Source organism: Heterodontus francisci, chromosome 14 (assembly GCF_036365525.1).
Source record: "Heterodontus francisci isolate sHetFra1 chromosome 14, sHetFra1.hap1, whole genome shotgun sequence".
Taxonomy (NCBI): domain Eukaryota; kingdom Metazoa; phylum Chordata; class Chondrichthyes; order Heterodontiformes; family Heterodontidae; genus Heterodontus; species Heterodontus francisci.
Genome location: NC_090384.1, coordinates 63,174,451 through 63,196,536, shown reverse-complemented (window position 1 = coordinate 63,196,536; position 22,086 = coordinate 63,174,451). Strand labels below are relative to the sequence as shown.

The following is a 22,086-nucleotide window of genomic DNA, read 5'->3' as shown; positions in this document are numbered from 1 at the left end:
TTCTATCCTGTTCCCCAGATTTTCTGGGCTTCCAGATATAATTAGGTAATTGCTTGTGGGACATTCACTATCAATTGGGTTTATGGGATTCCTCCTCTGCTACACTTAATGGCAGCAGGCCATGGGACTCAGTTTCAAGGCTGAGGTGTTTAGAATAGTGGTCACGTGACAGCTCACTGGAATCCTTTGTGAAGAAACAGTGAATGTCCCTGCCAGCTGCTTGGACTATTAAGTAGCTTCTAAAAGGAACAATGATGTAATGTTTCCAGATGGTTGATAAAATGTACATACCGTACCTATCTGTTCGACGTGCAAGTAATTTTGTTTGTTCAGTTGAAGGGGCACAGTCACCTAGTCTCTTTGTAACCAGAGGTAGGTGCAATGATATAATGATTGCTGCAGCAATAAATTTGTAATCTTGATTCTGCATTGTTGTGTGGCACTACCACTGTGCTAAATGGGATAGATTCAAAGCAGATTTAGCAGCTCAAAACTGGGCATCCATGAGGCAATGTGGGTCATCAGCAGCAGCAGCAGAATTGTTTCAACCACCATCTGTAATTTTACGGTCTGGCATATCCCTCACTCTACCACTACCATCAAGCCAGGGGATCAATCCTGGTTCAATGAGGAGTGCAGGTGAGCCTGCCAGGAGCAGCATCAGACATACCTAAAAATGAAGTGCAAACCTGGTGAATCTCCAGCACAGGACTACATGCACGCTTAACAGCAGAAGCAGTATGAGATGGACAGAACAAAGTAATCCCACAGCCAACAGGTCAGCTCAAAGCCCTGCAGTCCTGCCGCATCCAGTCATAAATGGTGGTGGACAAGCCGGAAGAAAAAGCACCTCAACCATCCCCATCCTCAATAACGGTGGAGCCCAGAATGTCAGGACAAAAGACAAAGCTGAAAAATTTGCAACCATCTTCAGCCAGAAATGTTGGGTTGGTGATCCATCTCTGCTTCCTCCAGAGGAACCCAACATCACAGATTCCAGTCTTCGACCAATTCGATTCGCTCCACGTGATAGAAAGAAATGCATGAAGGCACTGTATACAGCAAAGGCTATGGGTCCTGACAATGTCCTGACTGTAGTTCTGAAGACTGTTCCAGAGCTAGCTGCGCCCCTAGTTGAGCTGTTCCAGTCCTGGGATCTACTGGGATCTACCCGACATTGTGGAAAATTAAGACCTGTTCACAAAAAACAGGACAAATTCATTCCGGCCAATTACCACCCCTTCAGTCTACTCTCAATCATAGCACAGTGATGGGAGGTGTCATTGACAGTGCTATCAAGCAGCACTTACTCTAACCTACTCACCGATGCTCAGTTTGGGTTGCGCCAGGGCCAGTCCACTCCAAACCTCATTATAGCCTTGGTCCAAACATGGATGAAAGAGCTGAATTCCAAAGGTGAGGTGTGAGTGATTGCCCTTAACATCGAGGCAGCATTTGACCGACTGTGGAATCAAGGAGCCCTAGCAAAACTGGTCAGTGGGAATTCAGGGGAAAACTCTCCACTGGTTGGAGTCGTACCTAGCACAAAGTAACATATTTGGAATTGTTGGAGGTCAATCATCTGAACCCCTGATATCACTGCAGGAGTTCCTTAGCATGCTGTCTGAGGACCAACCATCTTCAGCTGCTTCATCAATGACCTTCCCTCCATCATAAGGTCAGAAGTGGGGATGTTCGCTGATGATTACACACTGTTATTACCATTCGCGACTCCTCAGGTACTGAATCAGTTCGTGCTCTCATGCAGCAAGACTGGGACAACATTCAGGCTTGGGCAGATATGTGGCAAGTAACATTTGGGTCAAAAGCCTGGAACTCCCTTCCTTATAGCACTTACAGTAACTGCACCACATGGACTGCAGTGATTCTAGAAGGCAGCTCACTGACATCTTCTCAAGGGCAATTAGGGTTGGGCAACAAATGCTGGCCTTGCCAATGACACTCTCATCCCATGAATGAATTTAAAAAAAACAGAAAAGGGTGGGGATGCAGGAAGAGAATACAATGTTCACATTGCAGCATAGCTAAGTGTCAGCTGCAACACAGTATTATTTATATGAGCTGACAGAAGCTTGAAAGGAATTGTCAAAGCTGCTTGCTAGTAACTAGATCTCTCTCAACAAACTTTGGACATGTGACTTCTTCAATACCAACATTGTTTTTCATTATTTCTTCTTCCCAATTAACTTTCTACACTTTTTTGATAAGGTTTATTCATTTATCTACATTGTCAGTTTTACTATTTACTGAGCCCAAATGGAATTCCTACATCTCCTCCTTAGTTTCTTCTTTCATACCAAACACTTCTTTTCAATGGCTTTTCTTTTCAGCGTTAGTACTATCCAATACCTGTTCTTTGCCTTTCTCAATAAATAAAAAAAATCCATGACTACAAAGGTGGGCAGCCCAGATTATCTCTTCCTCCCTATGTGGAAACATCTAATTTCCAATGGGTTGCTCTCTTCAAGAATGATTTGCTAAGATTAGAAAGTTATGGGGAAGATTCTACATCTCATCCCTCCTTTGCATAAGGCATGAATGTGCCAGCACATAGTGCATCTAGGATGCACTAAACTTAAATTCTTCAATTAGTTATTCTTAAAATAATGCAGTGATTGGCTTCACCTAAAATAGAGCCTTAGTTAATTATTGCCTTCTCGCACTATTCCCAAGCGGCTGTACTTTTTATACGTGACTTTTGATGGTGAGTATTGGCAAGAGTGGAAACCTGACTCACTTTTGTTTTCCCTCCTTAATCTGAGGAATTCTCTGCACTATCACTGACCTGGTTGAGATCAGCTATCTAAGTTAAGATATCAAAATCGTTATTAACTATAGTTTTTCTGGTGCAATCTTTGGACAATTATTATTGTGACATTTATTCGACATTGTGGAAGGATAGGAAGGAAGGAAAAGGAGGTGGGGTGGCTCTGTTAATAAAGGAGGGAATCAGTACAGTAGTGAGAAATGATCTTGGCTCAGAAGATCAAGATGTAGAATCAGTTTGGGGGGAGATAAGAAATAGTAAGGGAAAGAAGTCACTGGTGGGATAGTTTATAGGCCCCCTAACAATAGCTACACTGTAGGACAGAATATAAATCAAGGCATAATGGGAGCTTGTAGGAAAGGTACTGCAATAATTGTGGGCGATTTTAATCTTCTTATAGATTGGACAAATCAAATTGGCAAAGGTAGCTTGGAGGATCATAGAGTGTATACAGGATAGTTTCTGAGAACAATATGTTCTGGAATCAACCTGGGATCAGGCTGTTTTAGACCTGGTAATGTGTAATGAGATAGGATTAATTAATCTCATAGTAATGAGTGCTCGAGGCAAGAGTGATCGTAATTGATAGAATTTCACATTCAGTTTGAGGGTGAGAAATTTGGGTCTGAAACTAGTGTCTTCAACTTAAATAAAGGCAATTACAAGGGCATGAAGACTGAGTTGGCTAAAGTCCATTTAATGCAAAGGGGTTGGAGTATAAAAGTAGGGAAGTCTTGCTACCACTGTACAGGCCATTGGTGAGACAGCACCCAGGGTACTGCATACAGTTTTGGTCTCCTTCCTTATGCAATACCTGCATTGGAAGCAGTTCAGAGAGGGTTCACTAGGCTGATTCCTGGGATGAAGGGGCTGTCTTACGAGGAAAGGTTGAGCAGGTTGGGCCTATACTCATTGGAGTTTAGAGGAATGAGAGGTGAACTTATTGAAACATATAAGACTCTGAAGGGGCTCAACAGGGTAGATGCTGAGAGGATATTTCCCCTCATGGGGGAATTTAGAACTAAGGGGCACAGTTTCAGAATAAGGAATCTCCCACTTAAGATGGAGATGAGAGGAACTTCTTCTCTCAGAGGGTCGTTAATCTTTGACATTTTCTTGTCCAGACAGCAGTGGAGGCAGACTCATTGAATATATGCAATGTTGAGTTAGACAGATATTTTTGATCTACAGGGGAGTCGTTTGTTAAGGTGGGCCGGCAGGAAAGTGGAGTTAAGGCCACAATCAGATCAGCCATGATCTTATTTAATGGTGAAGCGGACTCGAGAGGCTAAGTGGCTTGCTCCTGCTCCTATTTCTTGTGTTCTTATCTTATGAGAAACCTAGCTTTCAATGAGCCAGTGCCCAAGGTAGAGGACAGTTAGATTTTAAAATGGTTGAAGACAAGATTAAGATGATGAATCAAGAAGTAGTAGTAGTAGGTGATTCCAAGTGTTATGAATTTTTGAGGCTGCTCGAGATAGCTGTTTTTGGTTCAGTGAAGTCAGTTAAGCATATTTTATGAGAGTGGACTCACTAACCTGTATCTACTTGTGCAATAGTCTAACCCAAAGATGTAACAATAGCTAATCATTGTGATGTGGACTGAATACTTGTGACTTTGCATAATAACATAAAAATTGTTGAACTTGCCACTGTATGCCACTTCCTAGGGCCAGCTTAACTCAAAGGCTAATATCCTCCCTCCCCTCTCCTATGTTTCATCTTCCTTGAAACCTTTTGCTGTCTGACCAACTCCAGTTTCGTACCTCGCAGTGTTTAAAAAGCAGGAATGTCTGTTAACCCTATTGTTCTGTTACTTTAACCCCCGAGAGTTAAATTTAGCTCAATAGTAGTATTTGTAATATACGTTACGCTCCAGTGGCATGATAATTTATAATCAGAAGTGTGGCAGTAAATTTGAGCCTGCATGTTATAGAGAAAACGGAGGTAAGGAGTTCGACAGTTCTAGGGTTCTGGTAAAGAATGAATGAATGTCAAATAATAGCTGAGAACTAAGGCATGAAATGTTGGGGTTAGGGAGAATGAAAAGAAGACAATGTTCAAGAATATGTTCATAAATATGAGAGGAAGTCAATTGTAGGAGAACCAAAGAAAATAGAAAAGAATCTGGCAAACACCTCAAATGGTGGAACAGATTTAAAGTACTTTTAATTAATATGTTTAAAAAATGTGAAACAGTGTTGCATGCATTGGGTACTTCGGGTCAAACTACTTATGAAAATGTTTATATAGTTACATAGGGACAAATTTTCAAGGCCTGCTGAGTGTGGGTGCAGAGACGAGTGCGATTTGAATATCACGTTCATGGAGGTCGACACTGGGACCTGCCGCCTCTGGAACGTGATGCCATTTTTAAAGGGACACCGGCAGCAGGGAACGGGTTGGGCGCAAGATTTTATTTAATTGTTTGTTGAGCTCATTAACGGACTCGTCAGAATCCGTTCACAATTTTTAAAGGCTGGAAATGAGGAAGATGCCATGGGGAGAATATGACAGGGTTGTGAAGATGTGAACAGTGTGTAGGGCCACGAGGGTTATGGAAAGGGCTGATTGAAATAAAGAAGACACAGCAAATAAAGCTCAGCTTCCGCTGTGCTTCAGTGTAGCCATTGCTGCAGTTGGAAGAGTTAAATTTCTCATCAGTAAGTGGCAGGAAACCAGAGAGGAACATGAAGCTGCAGGCATCAATTGGGCAGCTGGGGTTGACGGGCAAAAGCCTGGTGTTGACACAAAGCCCAGCTGAGGCAATCCAGATGGGCACAGTCTACTCTGACATTGGACGGAGCAGCCAGGATGAGCTGCGGGAGATGCAAACTCCCAGACAGCAGGAGCTGAGCGGGGGGCTGCAAGGGGACAAAGGTGCTACCCAAGACATTGGGTGCACACCCAAGAGTCAGCTATCTGCAGATGGCAGAGTGCCAGTGCTGTACGAGGCATGTGCCTATCAAGGTAGATAGTCTCGGTCTCATGCTCTGATCCACAATGAGCTGAGACTTCACTGCCCCCTTGGCAGTCTCCTACCTGCAGCTGTCAAGGTCTCTGTTGCCCTGAACTTCTATGAAACTGGGTTGTTCCAGGGATCAGCTGTGGACCCAAGTGGCATCTCGCAGTTGGCATCTCAGGCCATCAGGCAGGTTATGGATGCCCTTTTCAGGAGGGCAGAGGACTGCACCCACTTTGACACAGATGGGCCTGCGCAGGCACAGAGGACATTGTGTTCAGCCTCCATCACTGGATTCCCCCAGGTGCAGGTCATCATTGCTTGTGCCCATGTAGCCACCAAGGCATCCAGTGACCGGCCAGTGAGATCCATCAACAGGAAGAGCTTCCACTCCCTCAATGTCCAACTGGTCTGCAGCCTCAAGAGCTTCCTTTTTATTGTGTGCACTCATTTTTCTAGCAGTTGCCATGACTCTTTCATCCTCTGCCAGTCCAGACTGCCTCGGTCCTTCACTCCATCCTCCAAGGTGTATGACTATCTCCAAGGTGACAAGGGAAAACTCTCTTGAAGAGATGGCTACTGACCCCTCTATGGGAGCCCCAAACAGAGACACAGGCGATACAACCAATGCCACCTGCTCAGCAGGCTAATCATTGTGCAGGCCATCGGGTTTCTGAAGATACAATTCCAGTGCCTGGGTCGGTCGGGTGGCACTCTGCAATACTCTCCTGCAAGGGTCTCGATCATTGTGGTGGTCTAATGTGTTCTCCACAATATGGCTCTCCAGAGAGGTGTGGACCTTGAGGACAATGAGGTCCTGGAAGGAGACAACTCATCGGGGGTGCAACAGGAGTTAAGAGAGGAAGAAGAAGAGGGGGACGGAGGGAGATAACACTGAACAGACAGGTACCCCTGCTGCACAATGAGGTGGCCTCTTCCTGCCACCCTCCGGGAAGAGGACCTCCCTCCTCTCCCTCATGGCCTCCAGCATTACATCCAGGCGGGCATCAATGAAGTGAGGGTCTGTCCTGCCCCGGGTGCCAAGACCTCCAGCTCCCCTTTGATACCTTGCTTCTCTCTGATGCAATGGAAGGCAGATCTCTCCCTCAGGACAACCAGCAGCCTCAGTGATGGCTGCCGTGGAAGTCTACATGAGCCTCACACTTATTCTCACCCACTGCTATTTTCAATTCCAATGTCTCTAAGAGGACATGAAACCCATTTCCATACCAATTAAAGCATTCCCACTTGAAAATTGCAATCTGAATCATCTTCCCCGAGGTGGCAGGTTTCAGACCAAAAACCTGTTTCCCACCTCCATAATGAAAATCCAATCCATGGTATTTGAAACTCTGAACAGGCTATTTGATTCAACAGTCCATGCCAGTAATTATGCTCCACGTGAGCCCCCACCTATCCTTTTTCATCTAATCTTGTCAACATACCCTTCTCTTTCCTTCTCCCTCATGTGCTTGTCTAGTTTTTCCTTATGCATCAATGCTTTTGCCTCAACTACTCCTTGGAGTAGTGAGTTCCACATTCTAATCGCTCCGCTTAAATAAGTTTCTCCTGAATACTCTATTGGATTTATTAGTGACGATTTTATATTTATGGCCCCAAACTCTGTTCTTGCCCATAAGTGGAAACATCTTCTCTACCTCTACTCTATCAAACCCTATCATAATTTTAATCTTAAACGTCCTTATCAGGTCATCGCTCAGTCTTCTCTTTTCTAGGGAAAAAAAGCCCCAGCCTGTTCACTCTTTTCTGATGGGTATAACCTCTCAGTTCGAGCATCATTCTAGTAAATCTTTTTCACACCTTCTCTAGCACCTTTCAAATCCTTTTTATAATATGGGGACTAGATCTGTTCATAATGCTGCCAGTGTGGTCTACCAAAGTTTTGTATATAAATTTAACATAACTTCCTTGCTTTACAATTCTAGCCTTCTAGAAATGACCCTTAGTGCTGTGTTTGCTTTTTTTATGGCCTTATTAACTTCTGGCACTACTTTTAGTAATCTGTGTATCCCTACCCTCAGATTCCTTTGTTCCTCTATCCCATTTTTTTCATAGGAAGAATAAAGAGGCACATACTCCTATCGAAGTGTACCACCTCACATTATATTGAATTTGTTCTGGTTCACCAACTATAATTTGCGTCCTAATCAAAGGAAGAACATTTTCCATTTCACATCAATGTCAAGAAATCCCAAATTAAATATACTGGAGTAGAATTTCTACCAAGTTGTGCTAGTTTTGTGCAATTCACCCAAAATCGGCCAAGCCAGCGTAAAAAATCAAGGAATTTCAAGCACAAATTGAGTTTCTCTCATCTTTTCAGCTGCTTTTTATCTATGGTATAAATTTGAGCATGGAATGAAATTTAAATTGAACCCATTTTACCTTTATTCTGAGGAATTCCAAATGTAATCTAATTTAAATGTTCCATGAGATTTGGCAACCATTCATAATGTTCAAAGGCATATCTCAGAATCAAGTATTAGAGGCCAATCATTTCAGCTCCAGGGTATTGCTGCAGGAGTTCCTCAGGGCAGTGTCCTAGGCCTAACCATATTCAAATGCTACTTCAGCACCCTTCCCTCCTTCATAATGCTAGAAGTGGGGATGTTTGCTGATGATTGCACAGTGTTTAGTTTCATTCACAACTCCTCAGATAATGAAGCAGTCTGTGCCTGCATGCAGCAAGACCTGGACAACATTCAGGCTTGGGCTATTAAGTGGTGAGTAGCATTTGTGCCACACAAGTGCCAGGCAATGGCCATCTCCAATAAGAGAGAGTATAGCCACCTTCCCAGCATCGTTGAATCCCCCACCATGAACATCCTGAGGGTTGCCATTGACCAGAAACTTAACTGGACAGCCACATACATACTATGGCTATGAGCAGGTCAGAGGCTGGATATTTTGTGATGGGTAACTCATCCTAAATTCCCAAAGCCTTCCACCATCTATAAGGTGTCATGGAACCATATTTTTTTTCTCCTTGGATTAGTGTACCTTTCAGACAGAGAGAGAAGTTTTTGGATTTCTAAGGCACAGTGTGCCAGCTGCACTTGTTACCTAGGCCACAGCGGGAGAGAGAGAGAGGTCACATGGTGTACTGTAACAATTTAACTGTGTGTAAAAAATCAGCTGAAATCAGTTTTGAGAGATTCAGCTACGAAGCATGCTACTGAAGAAAAGAGCTGTTTATTTCTCTCAGCAAAAATTCTGCAAGGAGCTACAGGTCGAGTTAATTGCCTAAGGAGGAAAAAATCCTTTGAAGAGACCTTTCGTATTGCTGAAGTAAAGTTTCAGCTGAGAGACTGTCGGGTTTAAAATTCAAGTTGACCTGTTGCTGTGCTCCTCGTTGAAAGAACTATTTGATGCCTGCTGCAGCCGAACTGTTTTGAATGCCTATCTGCTGAGAGACTATTTCATCAAATTCGCGTGGAGACTTCGAATGTCATTTTATTATTTTCACATTAGAATATCTCACCAATCATGAACGCAACCCACGTAGACTTAGTAATTTAGTTATTTATTTATTCTTAAGAAAAACTAATTTTTAAAACATTTTTAAAAAAGTAACTGGTTAACTGTGATGTTTGAGTGTATGTGTGTGAATGGGGGAGTTAGGTTAAAATAAGAAGTTATAAGGTCTTTAGACATAGGGATATCTTAATAGTATTTAAGAGTTAGTTTTTAATAAATAGTTAATTTGTTGTTGTCTAAAGATACCTGGTTTAGTCTATTTATTTCTGAGTGTTACTAGAGTGTTTAATTTGGCTGTTTTCCGGTTGGGTGGGAAAACTTAAATAATATGCTATGACCTGTGGAGTAATGGGACTGAATTGACAGTGCGTTGCTCCTGCCTCGGTCGTAACAAAAGCACGAGTCAGGACTGTGATGGAATACTGTTTACCTGCCTGGATGAGTGCAACTCCAACAGCACTCAAGAAGCACCATCCAGGGCAAAGCAGCCTGCTTGTTTGGCACCCCACCCACCACCTTAAATATTCACTCCCTCCACCACTTGTGCATCATGTCTGCAGTGTGTTCTGTCTACAAGATGCACTGCAGAGACATGCTAAGGCTCCTTTGACAGCATCTCCCAAACCCTTGACTTCTACCACTGAGAAGGACAGGGGCACCAAGTGCATGGGAACACCACCATATTCCCCTCCAAGTTGCACAACGTTCTGAGTTGGAAATATATCACCATTCCTTCACTGTCACTGGGTCAAAATCCTGCCATTCCCTGCCTAACTGTACAGTGGGAGTACCTTTATGACACAGACTGCAGCAGTTCAAGGTGGCAGCTCACCACCATCTTCTCTAGTTCAATTAGGGATGGGCAATAAATGCTGGCTTGCCAGCGATCCTTGCATCCCATGAATGAATTTTTAAAAATGCATCATTCAGATAGGTTTAATTCATTCTCTTGATCTGATAACTTACAGTATTTTTCAAAGTAAACACTTCAGGATGATAGAAAATTAAGACAAAATTCACATAACATGCAAAAGTCTTTACAAAATATTTCCTACAGTATATTAATACAAAAAAATTCTACTTATTAACTCAATTTCATCTGTACACAATAGCTTGGTGAAAAGTTGTTTTTGGCACAGCTGTTGATCCTCTACAATTGCCCCAGCAGTCGAATGGAATTGTGAGTTAGAATATTCTAACTTCCTCAGGTAATGTGATTTAAATCCAATCTAACTTGATGGAATCAAAGTCTCATTGCTGACAGTCAAAAGGATCCAACATGAAATTGGTTTGGCCAGCATTAACCCATTTTCACATTGGACTGGATCAAACAGACCATTGTTAACAAAGTGCGCATATAGTTATTGTAATGTGGGAAAATTCCCACCAATGCAGTAAAGTGTGATACTGCAAACGTTAGGGTTAAAGCGCACTGTTGTGATAGAGTAGAAGGTGCTCTCTTCTTCTTCTTCTTCTTTGGCCTCCTTGTCTCGAGAGACAATGGGTAAGCGCCTGGAGGTGGTCAGTGGTTTGTGGAGCATCGCCTGGAGTGACTATAAAGGCCAATATTAGAGTGACAGACTCTTCCACAGGTGCTGCAGAAAAAATTGTTTGTTGAGGCTGTTACACAGTTGGCTCTCCCCTGCGCTTCTATCTTTCTTCCTGCCAACTGCTAAGTCTCTTCGACTCGCCACACTTTAGCCCCGCCTTTATGGCTGCCCGCCAGCTCTGGCGATTGCTGGCAACTGACTCCCAGGACTTGTGATCAATGTCACAGGACTTCATGTCGCGTTTGCAGACGTCTTTAAAGCGGAGATATGGATGGCCGGTGGGTCTGATACCAGTGGCGAGCTCGCTGTACAATGTGTCTTTGGGGATCCTGCCATCTTCCACGCGGCTCACATGGCCAAGCCATCTGAAGCGCCGCTGACTCAGTAGTGTGTACAAGCTGGGGATGTTGGCCGCCTCGAGGACTTCTGTGTTGGAGATACGGTCCTGCCACCTGATGCCAAGGATTCTCCGGAGGCAGTGAAGATGGAATGAATTGAGACGTCGCTCTTGGCTGACATACATTGTCCAGGCCTCGCTGCCGTAGAGCAAGGTATTAAGGACACAGGTTTGATACACTCGGACTTTTGTGTTCCGTGTCAGTGCGCCATTTTCCCATACTCTCTTGGCCAGTCTGGACATAGCAGTGGAAGCCTTTCCCATGCGCTTGTTGATTTCAGCATCGAGAGACAGGTTACTGGTGATAGTTGAGCCTAGGTAGGTGAACTCCTGAACCACTTCCAGAGCGTGGTCACCGATATTGATGGATGGAGCATTTCTGACGTCCTGTCCCATGATGTTCGTTTTCTTGAGGCTGATGGTGAGGCCAAATTCGTTGCAGGCAGCTGCTATACGCAGAAGGTGCTATACTTGAACTCAAAGTGCTTAATGTGGCACGAGATGCCAGATGTTCAGTAAAAATATACACTATGCCCGCAGATTAGTTTTGTCCCTCTACTTTGTTCTAACAGTTTGCCTTCAACATAATATCAGTAGAGCCCCTTGTGGCAAAAAATTGATTATCTTTTTTTTTCTTTCCCAATCCGGTTTAAATTTAAAGTACCACTCATAGGGGAGCACAGACATATTGGCTTAAGAGGTGAGACAGCTACAGAAACAAAGGTGGAAGGAAACAAAGTGCCCTTAAAATGTATGACTATTTTGCATAGGCATGACAAAAAGTTTCTGCAATAAATCATAACAATGGGTGGCACCTAAAGTAGGTCTAACATAGATCACAGACCATAAATAAAAACAGAAAATGCTGGAAATGGTCAGCAGGTCTGGCGGCATCTGTGGATAGAAGCAAAGAGTTAACATTTCAGGTCCTGGACCTTCAGTCAGAGCTGGAAAAGGTTAGAGATGTAAGTGGTTTTAAGCAAGTACAAAAGCAGGGAAAAGGGGAGGGGAAAAGAACAAAATTTTGCCTGTTATTCTAATTCTCTGCTCTACTCTCACTCTGATCTCTTTGTGTTCAGCCTACACTGTTCCAATGAAGTTCAACGTAAGCTCAAGGATCAACACTTCATCTTTACAACCTTCTGGGCTCAGCATTGCTTTCAGCAATTTCAGATCATAACCTCAGCTCCCATTTTTTTGAATGACAGTTGTTGCTAATTCTGTGATTCCCATTTACACCCCCTCTGAACCCTTCTTTTGTTTCTTTACTTGCCCATTAATATCCCCTTTTGCCTTGCGCCATCATCCCATTTGTCAATTACTCTCTCCTGTCTTGCACCCTATCACAGACCATCCCTTCTGTTCTTCCCTATCCCCCACCATTCCCTGTCTTTTTATACTTGCATGAAATCTCTTATGTTTCTAACTTTTACCAGTTCTGGTGAAAGATCATCAACATTAACACTTTCTGTCTCCACATATGCTACCTGGCATGCTGAGCATTTCTACCATTTTCTGTTTTCATTTCAGCTTTCCAGCATCTGCAGTATTTTGCTTTTGTAATACCTCACAGACCAAATTGGCTGACATTAAGTTTAAAAAGTGCAGCAATTTGACAAAAAAAGAGCATGAGGGCAGTGAAGGATATTAACTTCAAGTTAGAATGAGCTTCACTGGCAGCATGAAAGAATAAATATGTGCTTAAAAGGGACGCTGCAAGAGCAGCAAAAGTATGCAGATGATCACTGTAGGTTTAAAGAAAAAATATTGTTAGCGTGAGGATGAACATTCATGCTAGCTTGCTGAGGCTTGCTCTACAAGGATGCAGCAGAAAGGGAGAAACCATAGCAGGACAGCTTGCAGTGAACACAGTTCACTCAGGTGTTGAAAGGTGACCTCCCATGATCTGGTATGATTGTCTTAATAAATCCATTTTATTCCAAAACTATGTTAGCTAGGGACATGTAGAAGGCCTTTTGGAGGCATTTGACTTGCTGGTAGGAAATTTAAATGGAACACGGGCAGAAAAACTGGTATTATCACTCAGTGAGAGCCCTGACTGCATTCTCATAGAGATCCTGACCTTTGTACTAACTATAATACAGTAAAACATGCAATATTTTAACTGATACCTGTCACCAATAGCTTTGTAGCATGAGTTTTCAACATTACAGAAAGTGACTAATTGTATGTTGAAAGAATTGGGTCTGGAGATGTAGGATATGTGGAAAATTTGGTTAGAAGGGGAAGGTGAGGAGATTAATGAATATACGAAAATACAATTTTTAGTAGTTGATCCAGATGATTCATGTGTGTATCATCAGTTGGAACAAGTTGGCCTCACCACCAATGTTTGCTCCAATTTTTTTTGAAATGTGTGGGTGATTTATTTAAGAGCACAGCCCCTTTAATTTTCTTCAGCGTGGCTGAGCAGGTGCGGTAACTTACAGGGGCCGACTGCACTTTGCCTGTGCAGGGACTTTCATGTTGCAGCGCAGATTACAGGGAACGTTGCTCACTGCCCAATTTTTCCGTCATTCTCCACTGTGATCCCACCTGATTTTGGGCATTGCCAGCACCACCCCTCCTCCCTTCACTAGCACTATCTTTAGCTTGATATGAGCACAACACCTTTCATGCTTTACCAATGCCATTGTACCTAGACTACTGTGTGGGTGGGAGGAAATGGTGACACGAGTAAGCAAAGGTGGGCCCAGCCATGACCAGGAAACAGGCACAGGCGTTCCGGTTGGCCAGCTATTGTGCAGGTTCGTTTCCCCTCCTCTTCCATTTAGGGGTACCATTAATGGATTTTGTCCAAAGGATAAAGCTGAACCAGGTAGTATGGTGATCCTTGATGTGAAAGTAATTGTAATGCTATACACAGCCCTGGTCGTGCAGTCTCCATGAAACATCCATCAGTGGCATTGGTGCTGTACTAAGTCAAGTGAATGACCAAAGGGAGGAGTACCCAGTTGTCTATGGAAGCTGTATGATACTGCCATGAGAAATGGTATACTCAGAAATTGGTGGGGGGGGAGGGGGTGGTTAAAAATGCCTAAGCATCACTTGATCATTACAAAAATACTTATTTAGGACAGCACTTATCGTATATTCTGACCATAATTTGATTAAACCTGACAGACAAGAATGCTTATCTTTTGTGATGATACATCACACAACAGGACGATAACCATGTCATTAAATGGTGTTCTGCATCTTCCACATTCCAGTAACAGAAAAAAATGCTGATATCCTTTCCTGTCAATACTAAAATTACAATCATGATTTTCACAAAAGGGTGTAAATCGGTGAGTTACTATCAGCTGCTCTTTTCTAGCTTCATATCCTTGTGATTAATATCCAGAAGTGTTTTCATCTTTCTGCAACATTTGTTGGGTCAAAACTGAAAACCTAGTGGGGTATAACATTATGGTAAAAGATGACTCCAGTCTGGTTCAAAAGCTCCTTGGAATTCAGAAATAAAAACAAAAAGTGCTGGAGTTACTGAGCAGGTAACTGGGCGGCACAGTGGCGCAGTGGTTAGCACTGCAGTCTCACAGCTCCAGGGACCCGGGTTCGATTCTGGGTACTGCCTGTGCGGAGTTTGCAAGTTCTCCCTGTGTCTGCGTGGGTTTCCTCCGGGTGCTCCGGTTTCCTCCCACATGACAAAGACTTGCAGGTTGATAGGTTAATTGGCCATTATAAATTGCCCCTAGTATAGGTAGGTGGTAAAGAAATATATAGGGACTGGTGGGGATGTTATTGGAATATGGGATTCGTGTAGGATTAGTATAAATTGGTGGTTGATGGTCGGCACAGACTCGGTGGGCCGAAGGGCCTGTTTCAGTGCTGTATCTCTCAAAAAAAAAAAAGGTCTGGCAGCATCTGTGGAGAGAGAAGCAAAGTTAATGTTTCAGGTCTGTGACCTTTCATCAGAACTCCTTGGAGTTCAGCCTGGTTAGAGACCACTTTTCTAGAAAGGTTCTCTCATGAGGGTTGACCTATTTCTATCCTAACTGTAATTTACCGTTAAAACTTTAACCCATCAAGCACTTTGTTAAAGCTTCAAGCAAAAATCTGTTTTGGGGCAGCACAGTGGCGCAGTGGTTAGCACCGCAGCCTCACAGCTCCAGCGACCCGGGTTCAATTCTGGGTACTGCCAGTGTGGAGTTTGCAAGTTCTCCCTGTGTCTGTGTGGGTTTCCTCCGGGTGCTCCGGTTTCCTCCCACAGCCAAAAGACTTGCAGGTTGATAGGTAAATTGGCCATTATAAATTGCCCCTAGTATAGGTAGGTGAACATAGGGATAGGTGAGGATGTGGTAGGAATATGGGATTAGTGTAGGATTAGCATAAATGGGTGGATAATGGTCGGCACAGACTCGGTGGGCTGAAGGGCCTGTTTCAGTGCTGTATCTCTAAATCAAAAAAAAAAGACAGGCTGTATTGGAGCTGCATGGCGCAGAGCGAAATCATTTACAATATTACATATAAATCGGCTAGGAATTGGGAGAGTGGTGGGGTTGTTATGTGTCATCTTGGAAGAAGGGATGATTGGTCTGAAAACTGACAGCTCTTATTGATGACGTATAGGAGAAGACCTGCAATAAGGGCTCATCACAGAGGAAATGAACTTGAGTGCTCCACTAAGGATTCCTCTATGTGATTCTTAACATTTTTATTTGAACACTTTATTCAAATTGGTTTTTTTAACTATTCATTCAAATAGCAATTAGAAACACAATTAGAACAGCTGACCCTAATATTAATCAATTTTAATATGCCCTTCCACATCACTCCTCCATCTTTTTCATGGGTCTTCCTCTTGCTTGATGGTTCTAAAATTGCTTTCACGCCAATGGCAGTTTCAGGTAAACATTGACATGAAAGCAGAAATGTTATTTGGGAAGCAGTCTACAACCTGGCTGCCTGCCACACTAAATGCAAGAGGTGTTGGTCTGTCTCTGGAAGGTAATTTTGTAAAGAAAGAACGTTTATATTTATATAAATATAAATTATTTAGTCCCTTTTGACCTCATGGTGTCCCAAAGCACTTTAACAGCCAATTAAATATTTTTAAAGTATAGTCACTGTTATGTAGGAAATGAGCACAGCAAGGTCCCACAAACAGCAATGTAATAATGACCAGATAATCTGTTTTTTAGTGATGTTGATTGAGGGGTAAATATTGGCCAGGACACCAGGGAAAATTTCCCTGTTCCTGTTTGAAATAGTGTCATGGGATCGTTTCCGTTCGCCTGAGACGACAGACAGGACCTTGGTTTAACATGTCATTTGAAAGAGGACACCTCCGACGATGCAGCACCACCCCCTCAGTACTTCATTGGAATATCAGCCTGGATTATGTGCTCGAGTCTCTGGAGTGAGACTTGAACCTAGAACTTCTAACTGAGAGGGAAGACTGCTCTCAAAAGAGCCATAGTTGACACAGTACTGCTTGCGCTTTGTACTAGGTTCTCTTAAAAGTTCATCTTCAGTGCTTTCTAAAATTAGGAAGGAGCTGATACTACTGCTTGGAACCTCTGAAGGTTGAGACGTAACTAACCAGTGAGTTGAGCTCTTTGCTGGGGAGAGTACCATGTGCAGCTCACAGTGTAATTTGGTTCTGCTAGCTGCGTAACATGCTACATTTGAGAGCCGTATCTGTAATATAACATGATTACAGTTTCTCCATTGAATATGATGATATAGGCCATTTCTCGTTCCTGCATGAATCTATGCTTAGACAGTCCTCCACCATCCAATACTTGGTGTTTTTGCAATCTCCTGTGTATCATTTCCAAGCTCGAGATACTCCTCCATCCCTATCTTTCAAAACTGTCCACTCGTGCTCCCCTGACAACATCTTTGAGATGCTCCTGCCCTTCCCACTGCTACATTTGTTTAATGAATTTATCCTCTTTGTCTATCTCTGCTTCGGATCCCTTCCTGATCTATCGCCTCCCTGATCCGCTCTCTGTACCTTGCTTATTTCTGACTAATCTCGTACTATGGAAACAGTCCATGGTGCCTCATACATTTCCTTCTAAAGCTTCTGTTTCCTCTTCTACCTTTCCTGACACCCTGTGAATCATTCCAGCAGTGAGGCAGTGTGATCTTGTTATTCTCAGTGCAAATAAAAAAGCACAGTCTGCCTCTCGCATGCTAATAGTGCTCTGTCTCGGTAAGACTGAGGAGGAAAACATAGGAGTGGGAAAGAGAGAATGTGGTGAGGTAGGAAGCAGGCAAGAGAGTGATGAGGATTTGAAGTTCTTATACAGTGACCAGAGAAGTGTAATGTGGACCAAGAGGAACTGTGGAAGTTGGTTTAAATCTGAGAATAGGGTGGGATGCACATTCAGATATTGGATGGTCATCTGGATGTTTTTGATCATAAAGTTTCAACTTTTGTCTTTGGCACCTGTACAAGCTAAAATATTACATTAAAAAAGATGGTTGTCCAACAGGTGTTAAATAGTGACCTAGCTCTTTTAACTACAACTGATCTATGTTGTATTCTTCTTTACAAGCTTAAAAAATAGATTTACATAAAAGAGGTAAATACTTACAGTTTTTAGTGTTTGCCACAGCCTATCTTCTGCTTTTAAAAACCGAGTTTGGGAACATTTTGCTGTTATTGTCGCATCCATGAAATTCTAGTCTTAGGTGGTGGTGCTGATGTTCCTTGACAAACAGATAGATATTAATATAGAGTACTCAGAACTGATTTTAGACTTCAATAAAATTTATAGATCTATTTATCTAGTATCAGTTTTATGTACAAACCCATTATGATGATTGTTAGTTACTCTGGGCAGAGTTTAACTCTCCCTTGGAGGTTGCCACTCTCTCAATGGAGGACGCTATGCAGTCACATGCCAGTGATATGGAGCCAGTTATGACATGGATCAACTCCTCGTTTGTGCATGGGACGTCACTGGCTCTGAAAACTCCGACAAATGTTCGTACATTGACACTGCTGCTGAATATCTGCTTTCCTGATGACACCTGAGGCTCACCATCTGCATGGAGCTGAGCGTCGCTGGACCTCTCCTCACTCCTCCGAGGGTAAGTGGCCACAGCTGTCACTACCTCCGTTACCTCCAGCTGTCACTGCCTCTGTTACCTCCTCCTGCACGTCTGTGCAGTGCTCACCAGATTCTGCCACCTGTTCTACGTACACAACAAAGCCCACTGATGTGAGTGTATCTGCACGAGTGGAGGGTCTTGAGATGGTTTTCTATCTTCTGAGCTTTCCAGCATTGGAGGAGCCCTGGTCTGTTCCTCATCTGCACCTGTACCTAGTGGAGAGACATGATTTAAGTGGAACAGCTGCTCCTTCAACCAAGCCCCAGTGCCTCCCCTTGGTCAGGAGCTTCCAGTGGCATTAAAGGCCCACACAGGTGTCACAGGGTCTAGGGAATGTTGGATGCAACAGTTGCCTTACTCACTCTCCGTAGCTTCCACATCTGCCTTGCCCTCAGCGATAGGCTGCCCTGCCATGACTTATCCAATCTCCATGGCCTTCTCCTCCATTGCTCTTACTATGTCAATGAAAGGCATTCCACCTCTGGTTTGTTGACGATTCCTGGCATTCTGAATATGCTTCTCCTGCAACTACAGACATATGCAGAGTCACTCCTTTTTCATGGTCCATCTGTGCTGGTCACTCTGAGGCATTGTAATTGTGCAGTCCCATGCGACTGGGATGGCATGGTGAGGTGGCAATGCAGCATTTGCCCATGACTGATCGTGGGGTTCAGGTATGTGTGAACTGGCGGCCTCTATGTGGATGAGTCTACCACCTGGTTTCACATTTCATGGGCGTCTTTTAACTCCTGCTGGTCTTCCAGTTTGCAGTTTCCAGTTAACGCCACTCACCCTTCCAGACTGCAGCAGGTCATTAAATCTGTGCCTGCACTGGATTCAGGTTCTTGCAATGACCCTTCGGCTGCTTATGATGTCTGCTGCCTCCAGCCATGCCTTCTTGCTGAGGCTTGCTGTCCTCGTCCTCCTGTCTGTTGGAAATAGAACATCTCTCCTTTCTCTGCCTGCAGGAACGCCTCCAGGGAGGCGTTTTTGAAGCCATTTCTCTGCTGTGCCATTGCTGTAGACCCCTCCTTTCTCCCTTTGTCTTCAAACTGCCTGAACACTGTACATGTACCCTTAAAAATGGCTGCTGCATGTAAGCTGCAGGCACTAGGACCTGCCCGCCACAGTTAATTGGCTGGCTCCCCTGTCTGCTGGCACTTAATTGTTTCGCTCTGGTAAAATCTTGGAGGAAGTCTCCTGATGATGGACTCCCAATCGGTAAAACCCAGGCCTCTGCTTCTACTACTTTCAGCCATGGCAGGTGTGCCATTTTTGCTTGTTCTGTAGTGAGAGCCATTTGCAGCACAAGTCTGAAGCTATAGGTCAGTGTCGGTAAATATCAGGTAGAGTTTCTACTTTGGGTGCAGTTGGTGATTCCGGTACAAGTTGCATCCATTTTGAAAAGTACCTTCCCCCACCCCTCCCAAGTTTCCACACAAATTTATTTGCATATCACCAAACACAATCTACCGTGAACCAACACAATAGGGCATCAGTTTAATATGTACCATTTTAAAAAAATTGCTTTAAAAATATTTCTTTGTATACTTGAGTGATAACTTGGTTAAAGTTTGATAAGACAGCTGAAATTGGGTTTATAACAAAAAAAAATAAGCATTTTAAATCAGGGTCAATCCAACAACTGTGAGTAACCTGATTTTAAATGACTGAAAATGAGTTTCAAAAAATATACAAAACTATTTTCTATTTAGTTTGGGGTACAGTGGTGAGTTTCTTAGGTTTTTTAAAAAATTTACTATTAGTGTTCTTGCACCCAAAAGTTCCAGCTTAATTTTTCGAGCTTCCTTGAAGGCCTATCAATGAATCTAATTAGCGAAAACTCCCAATGGTGTTTAATTTATCCTGGGGGGTATGACCAGTTTTGTGAACGACGGCTGCTTCTAGCGTGATGTTTTTTGAACTTGTGCAAAAGATTGCAGAAACTTGAATTGAGCTGAATGCAATTTCCGCTTAAATTTCCACAATCTTTTGTGCTGGTTGCACTGCTATCAGTGGGGGTTGATGGGTGGGAGGTGGAATTGCATCGAAAAAACCAGCACAATCGAGCAGAAACTCCATGCCTGGGTTTCCGTCCAGAAATATATCATCTTTCTTATAGATTCAGGAATTAAATATGATTTATCTGCTTGATCTGGTGTAATTAACTGGAAAGCAGTAAATAGGCACAAAGGGTTGATATATTTGTTTTCCACAGTTATATACTAACTGTATATTTTCAGTGGTCCAACAAAGCCATCGAAGACCTGGGTATTCAGGTTACTTTAAACTCCTGCAGAGATAAAATTATAAATAGCTATCATGTCTTATTTAATTCTGTCATTGGAATGTGCATTCTTAAGTTCTCTGTTACCCCTGAGTAAATTAAATCTCTTTCGCTGATCTTGCCTTTAGGTGTTCCTTGTCATATTTTGCACCATTAAGTCTAATTCTCTGGTGCCGTCCTTCCCGGTAAAAGGGGAGGCAGAGCAAAATTGCATATTTAGAAAAGCAAAATACTGTGGATGCTGGAAATATGAAATAAAAACAGAAAATGCTGGAAATACTCAGCTGGTCTGGCAGCATCTGTGGAGAGAAAAACAGGGTTCACGTTTCAGGTCTGTGACTTTTCATCGGATGCCCACAACCCCGTTCTGATGAAAGGTCACAGACCTGAAAAGTTAACTCTGTTTCTGTCTCCACAGATGCTGCCAGACCTGCTGAGTATTTCCAGCATTTTGTGTTTTTATTTGAACATTCGGAAACTATGTATACTAACCTGAGTATTATTGGTCCCTAGAAGAATTTTGGTGCTAAACCAACAACATCACTTGTTCACCTAGAATAATTTTAGCTTGTCAATCCTCCTAAGTTAGAATGTTGCTTTATACCAGAGGTTTAAAACCTTAGTTGATGGATCACTTTCAGGATTGCTATAATTGACATTGCTGTAATAGGAAGTGCACTTTAATTATCTCTTAGAATGTAAAGTAGTTGTGGGGTTGCGATGAGCTTGTTAGAATTTCCATAATTGTGTGTGTAAATTTACCTCTTCTTCATCCTCCTTTCTAAAGGAAAAATTCCATCTATTGACAAGTTAGACATTTGACTATTCCTTGATCTGATAAGTTTACTGGAGATTAGCCCCTTTAATCTCTTAGGAGGCAGTTTTTTTGTGTTGATCAGACTGGCAAATGCATCCCTTGCATCAAAATTACTTCCTCCCATGTTGGGTACAGAAAAGATTACTTTCAGTAAGAAGCTCAATCTAGTCTATTGCAATAATCTGCCATAATTTAAATTCAAAGGAATTTCCTTACTGCACAAGGTGTGAATTTACAATTCCCACACTCCCCATTCCTTTGGCCTGTCTGACTGACATTGCTAATGTTTAAACATTTTAATGCTATAAACTTGTGCCCGCTAAGATTTGTTGAGGTTATTCAAACTCATTTCATATAGAATAATTACAGCTGGCAGAGGAGGATTTTCATTCCATCAGTATACTTGGATTCAAACCAAATCATAGAAAGTTTATGGCACAGAAAGAGGCCATTTGGTCCAGCGTGTCTGCACCAGGCAAAAATGAGCCACCCAGCCTAATCCCACCTTCTAGCATTTGGTCTGTTGCCCTGCAGGTTACGGCACTTGAGATGCATATCCAGACAATTTTGATGAGTTGAGGGTTTCTGCCTGTACTACCCTTTCAGGCAGTGAGTTCCAGACCTCCCACCACCCTCTGGGTGAAAACTTTTTTTCTCATCTCCCCTCTAATCTTTCTACCAATCACTTTAAATCTATG

At 42.9% G+C, this 22,086-nt stretch overlaps 2 protein-coding genes across 6 annotated transcripts in view; one reads left to right on the top strand and one right to left on the bottom strand.

Moving 5' to 3' along the window:
* Nucleotides 1–22,086, top strand: part of trim66 (tripartite motif containing 66) — a 249,251-nt gene that overhangs the window by 109,130 nt on the left and 118,035 nt on the right. The window lies entirely within an intron of this gene.
* Nucleotides 1–22,086, bottom strand: part of rpl27a (ribosomal protein L27a) — a 327,304-nt gene that overhangs the window by 199,826 nt on the left and 105,392 nt on the right. Inside the window, exon 1 of one of the 2 annotated variants that reach the window (XM_068046339.1) lies at nt 2,992–2,995. The exons of the other annotated variant lie outside the window; for it this stretch is intronic. Coding sequence (XP_067902440.1) covers nt 2,992–2,993 — 2 coding nt within the window. The 5' untranslated portion in view covers nt 2,994–2,995. Of the gene's footprint in view, nt 1–2,991; nt 2,996–22,086 lie in introns of those variants that run through there. 2 annotated transcript variants of the gene reach the window in all.